Below are 12,144 nucleotides of genomic sequence, written 5' to 3'. Positions count from 1 at the left end.
TGGATAATTGAGACTGGTTATTCTCTGGCGTTGACGTTATATATCATTATTATAACACATCACTTAAATTCAAACAGTTTGATCTGTTTCATGGGTCTCATTGTTTCAACACGTCACTTAAACCCAGTTTCATCTGATGCATACTGGGGACCCGTGAAGATCCGGGTTAGAATAGGTCATCAGCAGCCCATGCTTGCCTTAAAAGGCGACTATGCTTGTCGTAAGAGGTGACTAATGGGATCGGGTGGTCAGGCTCGCTGACTTGGTTGATGCATGCCATCGTATTCCAGTTGCGTAGATCGATGCGCATGGTGGCAATCACTGTCTGGTCCAAACTCGATTATTAATAGAGCGCCGTCATAAAGCTGTAATATTGCTGAGTGCGGCGTTAAAGAACAAACAAACAGCATACTGGGCCTCGTTGCTGCAACATATCACTTAAACTCGTACAGTTTGACCTCCTTGTAATGAGTAGCGACATAAAGCACACCCGTGCCGTCGCAGCAGACGCGGTAGGGGAAGACCATGCCGTTGGGGCGGGTCAGAATGTTCCTCATGAACTTCCCCTCTTGGTTGATGTGGATGACGCGATGTTGTCGCGAGTCGGCCACCAAGATTTCACCGGCTGGCGTCACGGTCATCCCACACGGGTTTTCAAGTTTCCTCTCGTGAATATATCTGAACAACAACTGGCCTCGCTCGGATACACACACAATGGCGCCGTTGTGTTTATCATAAACAAGAACCTTATTCGGGAAGATGGTCTGAACGGTGAGAGGATGGTTGAACAAAGTCTGACCCTCGTCGTCGGTGGCGATGGATTTGAGAATGTTCCCGCTGTAGTCAATGATGTCGACACAAGGCCGGCCATCAAGCGGCGCACTCACAGCCATCTTCTGGAAGCCCAAAGTCGCGATGTCATAGTAACGTCTCTGAGTAGGAATGATACTGTGAGGGTGAAGGTCAGGGATGACGCTGATGACCCGGATGAGGCGTGATTTGGGTACAGTGAGGGCAACCCTGTTGTCAATGTTTGTAATCCCCGTAGTGTCTTTGTCAACAGACAGGTAACTGGTACGTATTTCCCCGTCTTCTGTATAGAAACATTTGATCCTGCAGTTGGGACGGTCTATTGCCACAATGACCTTCTTGTTATTGTCCGTGACGACGGTGAAATCGTATACCCATGGTTCATGGGTGTCCACAGGGAGGCTGAAGCTGATGGTGGTTCTGTAAACGGGGTCTTTACCTGCCACCGCCGTTGCTGTCGCGGGGCTTAAGGGGGGGCGGCCGTTCATGGATACGAAGACTGGAGATTTCGGAGACGCGGCGTTGCCTTTCGGAGTTGTGTTTTCTGAACATATGAAATACTAAGTCAAAGATGGGTTCCTATGTACAAAAAACACACAAATGCGGCGTTATATTCACTGACGTACACTCTACCGATATTTCTTGACTGGAATTGTATTTTGAGGGGCGGTCGGGTAGCCTAGTGGTTAAAGCGTTCGCTCGTCACGCCGAAGACCCGGGTTCGAATCCCGACATGGGTACAATGTGTGAAGCCCATTTCTGGTGTCCCCTGCCGTGATGTTGCTGGAATATTGCTAAAAGCGGCGTAAAACCATACTTACTCACACTCACTCATTGTATTCTGAACTTTGTTTCTTAAAATGTACTACATAGAACTATTGCCTTACTGCAACACATTATTGGAACTTCTAGATTGATATCCAAAGTCAGTTATACATTCAGGAAGATTGGAAGCTTCCATTCCATCCCAGTTGTGTTACCTTTGACCTTCATGCAGAGCCACACGTGACTTTTCCTGGCACCATGTAGCATCACCTCGGGAATGTCCTCTGCAACGATATGCTCGAACTCAGCAAGCATCCCGCCGATATTCGCCTGCAGCTGCAGGAAATCAGCGCTGCTCACCACCCGGTAGCATACCTGGTTGTGTCTAAAGCAACAGAAATGGTAGTCTGTATCTATTTCACTAAGGATTTAACACAGATTTTGTTCGGTTTTTTTTTTGTAGTTATTTCAAAGTCATCAATATTTTATCTATATAACGACGACCTGTAAAATACTGAGTCTACGACAGACAATTCAGTGATTGGAATTAGGAGCCAAGTACCACGAGGTAGTCACAGAGCATGACACACACTCCCATCAAATTTAGCAATGGCTTGCTGGGGGCCTGTTGTAATCCGGGTATAAATAAATAAATAAATAAATAAATAAATAAATACATACATACATACATACATACATACATACATACATACATACATACAAAGGTTTGACACAAGTCTGTGGAGTCATAAAACTGTCGGTACTCACCTTGCAGATTCGCATACAGCCTTTGACCCTGACACCAGCAGGGTGTTCCCGCTTTGCTGAAGCCTGCTCGCGACTTCCATGAGGAGAGTGCTGGAACCCGTATGTGTGGATGCCCACACCACTACCAATCCAGAGGTGTCGATATTCTCCGTCAGCAGCACAAACTGATCCTTTGTAAGTAACCACAGACCCCCCTCCTCTTCGTCCTCAAAGTCTGCCTCATCCACAGCTTCCGGTGCGGGGGACTTGATCACCTGTAATGCCTTGGATACCGCTACTGAAGCCGCTAGGGCTTTTACAATGTCCCTAAATTTCTCTTCGTTCATGCTTAACGAGTCGGGGATACAGAAAGAGGATGAATGGGACCGAATTCTCTCAATGGCAGTCTGAAAGGAGGCCTCAGAGGCAAGGTCACTCTCCTGAAGAACACCATACAGGGCACTGAAGTGTTCATCGGTAAAGTTACGGACCTGAGACACGAAGCCCTTGGTAATCTGGAGGTTATAGTCAACGAGCTCAGGTGCTTCCGAATTTTTCACGACGAGCGTCATGACAACGACAGGCGCGCTTTGTGACACGATACACACGTCACAGACGACTTGCTGGGGCACCTTTTGGATGGGGATATTGATGGTGACAGAGAGGGAGTTAGCAAGATACACCAAACTCTGTTCATCTGAGGTGTATTTCTCTTCTATCCGGGAGCACAGGCTCTTCACCAGTGTAGAGGGATTCTTGCCCATATTCCGGGGGTAAAAGCTCACACCGCCTGCAACGTTCATGGAAGTAGATGTCATTAGCACTTTTACAGGTGGGTAACGCCAAATATTGATTCATTCTTTTTACCCTTGTGGTGATTATGACTGGCAAAAGAGAAAAGAAATATCAGATTTACAACTTTGATTTGAGAATCAAACCAGAGCAGAGAGATAACGGCTCTACTTATGCAGTTGCCAAGGTGACATCAAAAAAAAAGAAATTTTACTAAAGACATCGTATAATATTATGTGTGAGTGAGTGAGAGATTGGATGAGTAAGTGAGTGTGTGATCGAGTGAGTGAGTGGGTGAGTGAGATTGGGTGAGTAAGAGAGAGATTGAGTGAGTAAGTGAGAGATTGAGTGAGTGAGTGTTTGTTTGTTTGTTTGGTGTTTTACGCCGCACTCAGCAATATTCCAGCTATATGACGGCGGTCTGTAAATAATCGAGTCTAGACCAGACAATCAAGTGATTGATATCATGAGCATCGATCCACGCAATTGGGACCGATGACATGCATCAACCAAGTCAGCGAGCCTGACCACCCGATCCCGTTAGTCGCCTTTTACGACAAGCATAGTCGCCTTTTACGGCAAGCGTGGGTAGCTGAGTAAGTTAGTGAGAGATTGAGTGAGTGAGTGAGTGAGTGACCTTTGGGCGTTAAGTGACTGGCAATGTCGTCGAGGGAGTTTCCAATCTGGTGCAGCTTCGGCAGAAACGGGTCGTTGCTGGGAAGCTCGAAAGCGCGACAATTCCCCTCCTGTACCCGGGCTGAAATGAAAGGGGTGGAGTGTAAAGACATTTATCTCAACAACTGTACCCCAATACCACCCTAAACTACAAAGCGAAACACAATAACGTTTCGTGAAGTGTCTGTATTCCTTATGTCTCCGATCGTGAAGATCCGGGTTAGAATTTGTCTTCAGCAGCCCATGCTTGTCGTAAGGGGCGACTGACAGGATCGGGTGGTCAGGCTCGCTGACGTAGTTGATGCATGTCATCGTATCCCAATTGCGTAGATAGATGCTCATGATGTCAGTCACTGGATTGTCTGGTCCTGACTCAATCATTAACAGACCGCCGTCATATATCTGGAATATTGCCGAGTGCGGCGTTAAACAACAATCAAACAAACAAACAAATCCTTTTGTCTTCATATGTATGTCACTATCTGGTGGGCGTTCGCTCGTCACGCCGAAGACCCGGGTTCGATTCCCGACATGGGTACAATGTGTGAAGCCCATTTCTGGTGTCCCCCGCCGTGATATTGCTGGAATATTGCTAAAAGCGGCGTAAAACCATACTCACTCACTCACTATCTGGTGGAGGCTATCTGGTGGAGGCATGCTAGTCTACACAGTCAACACATCTCCGATATATCAGTACCAACGGCAGTACCTATATTAATATCAGTACGGCATACCTATATTAATAACGGCAGGTCCCATTTTAAAATTATCATCAAATCAAATTCTTCTCAAATGGATAGACACTGCTGTTAATATCTGTCTCCAGCATACGTCTGTCTGTTATAAACACTGTTTGGAAAAGCGTAATCATATTATTAAAACTTCCGTATTAAGTCTGAAATAACAGTTCCTACGCCCTGGGAAACCACGAAAACGTGACATACGGGAAAACACGGAAAACGTGTGACATACGGGAAAACACGAAAACGTGTGACATACGGGAAAACACGAAAACGTGTGACATACGGGAAAACACGAAAACGTGTGACATACGGGAACACACGGAAAACGTGTGACATACGGGAAAACACGAAAACGCGTGACATACGGGAACACACGGAAAACGTGTGACATACGGGAAAACACGGAAAACGTGTGACATACGGGAACACACGGAAAAAGAAAACACCACAGAAGATCAGGGTTAACGGTAAATCAGAGTAATGACGTCACCATTTATATCAGATTTACAAATCTTCCTTTTGTAAGATATTGGTGCATAGGTAAGCCGTCAGACGTGTTTGGTCACAGTGTCAAGTGAGTGACCACGCCTAATGTATCTTTATGCACACAGTAGTCGCTTGTGTAAACCAAACACGGAGATAGCTTCTGTATCCATTCAGCGGCCATCGGGCGACAGTTTGATCATTCAGAAGACCTAGGGCGATGTTAACATCTCTAAATAGTAACTCGGACTCACTCCGTGAATACTCTTGTGATATTACCAGGCCAACTACTTCCGTGTTATTAAGTGCAGTACTGTCAACGTACTTACGGACCAATTTTATCTGCTGATTGATCTCACAAACGGACTTTTCAAATTCAAAGTTTTCCTTATAACGACACTTGAGATACCACGTGACTACCTGATCTCCGTGACCTTCCACCGCAGAGTACAAAATGCAGAGACGTTACAACGTCACCAGCGTGTTTCAGTCCAGCACGACATCGCGGGAACGAGACAACACGTCCATAGTGACATAGACGGATAATGGAAATTACACCACAACGCGATTAAACTTGTGAGCTTTCCAGCAAGAATATGAATGAATTCGGATTCAAACGTTATCCACTCTAGTCAGGGACGTGTCCTTTGGTATCATCTGAATTCTACCCCTGTACTCATACTTTAACACATGAAGACTCGAGGCCCCGTAGTGATTCCATGGTAGACGAAGTCCCAGTAAAGGACCGGACATTTGATGTTCTGGGGGAAGGGGGGATATTGTTTTGAGGCCAGATTTTGTTTTCAGCTATAGCTGCAAAACCTCATTTTTTTTCTTCTGAAAAACACATTGCAGCAATATAATTTTGGTAGCAGACAAAAAACATTCTGCAATAATGTGAACCATAATTATTATTTTTTTTTATATAATATCACAGGTCACCTGTAGAGTATAAAATGGTCGGCCCCTTAACTATGCTGGTAGTAAGAGGCGACTAAATGGATCGGGTGGTCTGGCTCGGTGACTTGGTGGGTCGTGTGTCATCGGACGACTGCGAAAATCAACTACTAGTTTGTCTGGCCCTGACTTGGGGGCACTGGTGGCCCAGTCGTCTAAGGCGCCGCGATTCGCTATGCAGAGTTGCGTCCCTTGTGCACGCCAGAAACCTATGATTGTGGGTTCGAATCCCGGTTCGCCCCGATTATGTTTCTAGGTTTGTCAGCACCATACCCGTGCTCGTGGGTTACACCGAAGTGGTAAACGTCTGAGACCTGCATCACTTCGGGCTTTCCTCCCACATTAAGCTGACACGCCGTGATATAACTGGAATACTGTTAAAAGCGGCGTTAAACCCAACTCACTCACTCACTGGCCCTGACTTGATTACTTCCAGGACTCATAAGCCTTTAGGTCCCCATTTCTTTACGCTAGGCAGGGATGGGCCACTAGGTGGATTATTTACAACCAGTGAGAAACACGGACATTTAAGTTTAGATCTCGCTTTGTATGTCTGGAGTTAAGCACCACTTCCATATGATGAAAACACTCCCGCGTCGCTTTGTGATGGTACAGACGCTGACCAGACCAGACGGAGCTGGCGCCCTGGTATTGCAGACAGATAGGTGTTGCTTACATATACAGTAAACTACAGTTATAACGAACTCAAAGGGACCACTAATTTTAGTTCGTTATAACCGTAGTTCGTTATAAGCATATATACAGCATAACTACAGAAAATAGTCGGGACCAAAAAGTAAGTTCGTTATATCCGTCAGTTCGTTATAAGCGAGTTCGTTATACACTCGTCCTGCTGTAGACCTTTGTTTGTTTGTTTGTTGTTTACCGCCTCACTATATTCCAGCTATATGACGGCGGTCTGTAATTAATCGAGACTGGATCATGACAATCCAGTGATTGACATCATGAGCATCGATCCACGCAACTGGGATACGATGGCATGACTCAACGTAGTCAACGAGCCTGACCTCCCGATCCCGTTAGTCGCCTCTGACAACAAGCATGGGTTGCTGGGGATCAATTCTAACAACGACGCTACAAACTGTCGCAAAAATATTCCAGAAGTGGAGTTTGTGACATAATTTCAAAAACGGAGCTTGGGTGGCGAATGAGTCCAGGATATTTCTCATTTAAGAATGGAGAATCGAGGATGGATTCCACTAGGAACGGAGGTTTCGCCGTAAAGTGATCAAACGTAAAACAACGCAAGTTATGACGACGTTGAACGACCGCCGACGTTAACGCCGTTGTGGAATCAGGTCCCGTGGTCATCCATTTTGTGGATACACTGCAGCCGGCGTTGAGACCACGTATACATTCTCACCGCTAGACTTACCCGTCATGTCGACGATGAATCCAGCGTCCACGACGTCGTCCCCAGCGTCCTGCGTCACTGGAACAAACATGTAACCATGGTAACAACCACCAAGAACATAATTGTAACAGTCGTAAAAACTTTGGTTATACACTCGCAAAAGAACGCATGGTAACAATCGTCAATAACGTAATGTTAAACTCATCACTAAAACCACTGTTAAAATCAAAACGGTCAATCAAAATATGATTGGTTGTTGTTGGTTTGTTGTTTAACGCCGCACTCAGCAATATTCCAGCTATATGACGGCGGTCTGTAAATAATCGAGTCTGGACCAGACAATCCAGTGATTAATATCATGACCATCGATCCACGCAACTGGGATCGATGACATGCATCAACCAAGTCAGCGAGCCTGACCACCCGATCCCGTCTGTCGCCTTTTACGACAAGCATAGTCACCTTTTACGGCAAGCATAGTCACCTTTTACGACAAGCATAGTCACCTTTTACGACAAGCATAGTCACCTTTTACGGCAAAATAATAAGTTAAACATTATCACAATGACAACTGTGAGTAAAATCTTATAGTAATATTCAAGAAACACCGCGTGTTCACATTTAACGACATAATATCAGCCACGCAGCGGCTATAGTGAAACAACTATACTACTCAAAATAAGTTAAGGATCACCCGATTCTTTCACATTACAATAATAAATCTGTCATGGCATGACATATTAAATATAGTAACATGAAAGAATCGGGAGGTCCTTAACTTCTTTTGAGTAGTATATATTTTACGATCATTTTACTCATTCCGTGAGTCTTTTTCAGTTGACAACGTAGATAAATAAGTAGAAATGGTCCTACCATGGAGCTTTCGGCGTGTTTGTCAGTGGAGCCAATGTGACGCTTACCTACACGAGACACGACACTAAAGACTTGCCTGAATTACCGCCACGTGATTGTAACCCTAGCCCCAGCGGGAGTGTTCGCAAGGAGGAAGCAGTGTTCATGCCATGATCACGTCACCGGGGGATATGTTTAACGAGGAAAACATGTTCGAAAAGCGAGTGGGCCGGGTGTTGGTTTAAAGCCGCATTGAACGGTATTTCAGTTTTAACACGGCGTGTCCTCTTGATGTGGGAGGAAAGTCTGAAGTAGAACACTACGAATACTTAAACATTGACAGGGCGAAAATGGGATTCGAACCCACGTTAAAAGGATCCTGGCACGTCTACGGGACGCAACTCTGCACAGCGAAGAGCAGTGCCACACACGACTCTTGGTTAATTGATGGGACCTGTGTCAGACACTGCGGAATACCGAATGTAATCAGGCAGTGGTTTGGTTAACTGTCCGTACTTCCAACTATCAGATTACTCCGCGCCGAAACGCCGTGATATAACTTGAATGCACTTAAAAGCTGCATTAAAGCCAACTCAATCACCCACTCACTCCGCGCCAAAAAGTAACATATTTCATTTTAGCCTTTAAGGCATTTGTATAAGGTCTGTGTAAACGCTCGGACTATTTTTAACAGCATGACACGAAAAGAATATGATTCAGATGTTGTACGGAATAGAACCGTGGTAATGTTTCGTCAAGGGCGAACTCCCTGAACAATTTCCTGAACCCGTGCCTAAAAAGTGAGTTAGTGAGTGAGTTGGGTTTAACGCCGCTTTTAACAGTATTCCAGTTACATCACGGCGTGTCAGCTTTATGTGGGAGGAACGCCCGACATGATGCAGATCTCAGTCGTTTTACAACTTCGGTGAAACCCACGAGCACGGGTATGGTGCTGACAAACCTAGAAACATGTTCGGGGCGAACCGGGATTCCAACCCAAAAGCATAGGTTTCTGGCGTGCCCAAGGGACGCAACTCCGCACAGCGATCGCTGGGCCTTAGGCGACTGGGCCACCCGTGCCCCCTGTGCCTGTAAAGAATACGTTGACTTCTGATTTATGTTGGAAAGCGTGAGTTGATTTAACGGCACCGTGAACAATGTTTCAGGAACATCACGGAGAAAAGCCACAAAGTACCATTTGTCTGTGAAACCTACCAGCATGCGCACGCATAATCGGCACGAATTTTGGACTCGAACCCACGACCAGCTAATCCTGACACGATTAAGGGACGCAACTCTGAAACGCGCCTTAGAACACTGATCATGAGTAACACGGTAATAGAAATAATTACAGTGTAACCTCGTTACGACGGACAGTAGCGTTCCAAGTTAAATAGTCCCGACCAACAGGTTTTTGTTATTAATGAATGAAGGTTATGGATGCTGTAACTTTGTATAAATGAACAAGATTCAGTTGTCCGGATTGTTAGTTGTCCGGATTAACAGGGTCGGACTGACGAGGTTTCACTGTATGCGGACGGTACTTACCTGGACCACATCCTTCCATCTTCTACTTCCTGTCTTTGAAAATGTCTGTGAGTTTTCTGATCATCTTGAACCACCTCTTCCCGCCCACAGGGACAATCCCGTTCTTACCCAGCCGAAACGACTTGGGACCCGAGTTCTCGTAAAACACGATCCCAGTAGTCTGCTTGACGGAGACTTCGACGACGTAGACGTCGACGTCGGTGTTTGCGCTGTTGTTCCGAGTGTACTCACTGGCGTTGTGGAAAACAATCTCCACGAAGTTGTTCGGGATTTGAATCTTTTCTCCGTCGTAATTACAGATAAGAAGATTCTGATTCACAACGTCGACAATCCTGTCTTTCAGAGGACCGTGGACATTCACTGGCAGAGGAACGCCGTGGACTTGCACGATCTTCGTAAAATAGTCTCCATGTTTGGATCCCAATTCCTTTTCTTCGATTCCAAGAAAAAATGATCCCCCCGATTCCACCTTGGTAAAGGCACTGATGTACTCACGGAGCCTCAGGTCCCTCCAGATGTAATCACACAACGAACTAACGTTCTTCAGAAGTTCCTCGCGTTTTTTGGTTTCCACCAAGAATGCTTTGAGTTGTACGTTCCTGCTCTCGTTGAGCTGAGCGAGGTTTTGGAGATTACCTCGGATCTGAGGGTCTCTGTCCGAGAACTTCCTTCTTTGGGCTAGAAGGGAGAGGATGTTTGTGGTTGAAGGATTCTCGATCGCACTGTCCAAAGGAATCTTTGTCTTGAAGTCGGTGGTGGATATACTTGAGGATGATTTTACCGTCAGACACACGAAACTGTTCGCTGCAGCGAATTCCAGTTCATCGGACAACCACACACGACTGTAGGTATCAACAAACTGTTTCCCGTCTTCGATCAGCTTATTTAACTTCTCATCCACAAATTCGTCAAAGTATCCCAGAAACCTGTCTCCTCTATCAAGTCCTGTGATGTGCACGAGCAGGATGCCTCCCTTTGAGTTCCTCAGTGCAGTCACCTTCTTGACAAGTTCCTCCAACTTGTTCACCCTCTCTCTTTTCCTCTCCTCTTTCACCTGGTTGAATATAAAGGTCAAGGGAATGAAGGGGGGCAACCTACATGAGCCGTGTTTCACGCCACAGTGAGAAGTGCGCCGGCTATATCACGGCAGGTGTAGCCAATCGAGTCTGAATCCGACATACTGGCATTAGATTGATGTTATATTGCGATGAAACACTTACTACAAACACCAAGCAAATCAATGGACAGTTCAGTCGAAAGATCTTGTCAAAGTTAGGTAATAAATATATAACGAGATCTCGCGAGAGCTTGACTTCATTTAAGATGGCGACGCACATCGATTGATAGCGTTCAATCGTATGTTATTTGTTTGCTGGTAAGTAATTTTCCGGGTGCTTGTATATGTGACGTAAGTAAGGTAGGTTGCTTGTGGGAAGGCCGTTAGACGTTAGTCTTGATCGGGGTGCTCAGCATGGAAGCTGAGTGTAGCCGAATACTGACATGGCATGACATAAAACACAGTTGTGTCATCACTGTATCATTCCGATCTAACACTATAGGTATATGGGGCGGTCGGGTAGCCTGGTGGTTAAAGCGTTCGCTCGTCACGCCGAAGACCCGGGTTCGATTCCCGACATGGGTACAATGCGTGAAGCCCATTTCTGGTGTCCCCCGCCGTGATATTGCTGGAATATTGCTAAAAGCGGCGTAAAACCATACTCACTCACTCACTATAGGTATATAAGTATAAAACCTTTTTCTTGTATGGTTTGTTGTTGAGGACGGTGACTGCAATGTCCATACACAGGAAGGACGACTCCTGACTCCTGTCCTTCACCTTGCCCAACACTTCCTCACACTGATCACAGGAACCTGCAAACACAAAGGTCACAGAGGTCAGCGGCTAGTTAAAGGGAGACTCTGCTCCGTGTCCAGTTCAGATATTTGTGTATTTTCCCTGTGTAATAAGCTGTCACACTTGCTGGAACTGGCAATTGTCCGAAGCCATTTAAAGAGGTAACAGCCTTGAACTGGTCTGGCACGACGTTTAGCTGACCCCTTCCAGGTCAGAGGTCATGTATGTAGTCTCTTCCCTGACATTCTTCTGTTGAGAGAAATACTCAGTAACCAATCGAAACACCACAGTTCCCGAATAACGATTGCGTTTGTGAGCTTTCAAAGGTTCCATTCGTGACAACAAGCAAAGACTAGGACTCAACCACTTCTATCTAGATTGTATGTATTTCAAGACGCCGAATGCGTACACGAAAACCCCACACTTTAACTACATAAAGTATCAGTTAACTAGAAAAAAAACCAAGACATGCATTGTAATGAAAGCGTAACGAAGCGGCCATCGGGCATCAAATTACATCCGTCGCATGCCTTTTGTGCAAG

At 45.7% G+C, this 12,144-nt stretch overlaps 1 protein-coding gene across 2 annotated transcripts; it reads right to left on the bottom strand.

The window, feature by feature from the left end:
* Nucleotides 1-284: 284 nt before the first annotated feature.
* On the bottom strand, nucleotides 285-9,854 carry LOC125378250. 2 transcript variants are annotated; one of them, XM_048393578.1, is made up of 6 exons: nucleotides 9,748-9,854; nucleotides 7,369-7,425; nucleotides 3,752-3,871; nucleotides 2,344-3,112; nucleotides 1,791-1,960; nucleotides 285-1,354 (listed from the first exon to the last, which is right to left on the bottom strand). In XM_048393578.1, the coding sequence occupies exons 1-6, from the start codon at nucleotides 9,764-9,766 to the stop codon at nucleotides 435-437; spliced, it is 2,055 nt and encodes a 684-aa protein (XP_048249535.1). In that variant the 5' UTR covers nucleotides 9,767-9,854; the 3' UTR covers nucleotides 285-434. The 2 variants fall into 2 exon arrangements, with proteins under 2 accessions (XP_048249535.1, XP_048249536.1); XM_048393579.1 differs by lacking the exon at nucleotides 9,748-9,854 and adding an exon at nucleotides 8,221-8,333.
* Between the last annotated feature and the right edge of the window lie 2,290 nt (nucleotides 9,855-12,144).

This window comes from Haliotis rufescens, unplaced genomic scaffold, assembly GCF_023055435.1.
Source record: "Haliotis rufescens isolate VD_foot unplaced genomic scaffold, xgHalRufe1.0.p SCAF_12, whole genome shotgun sequence".
Classification (NCBI taxonomy): Eukaryota; Metazoa; Mollusca; class Gastropoda; order Lepetellida; family Haliotidae; genus Haliotis; species Haliotis rufescens.
This window is presented reverse-complemented; position numbering and strand designations above follow the sequence as displayed.

Excerpts from the sequence above, each read along its gene's own strand:
- LOC125378250 (XM_048393578.1), bottom strand. Across the intron at positions 3,872-7,368 it reads ATTCATCGTCGACATGACGG|CCCGGGTACAGGAGGGGAAT; the intron begins GTAAGTCTAGCG and ends CTTTCATTTCAG. Across the intron at positions 3,113-3,751 it reads CAGTCACTTAACGCCCAAAG|GCGGTGTGAGCTTTTACCCC; the intron begins GTCACTCACTCA and ends TGAACGTTGCAG.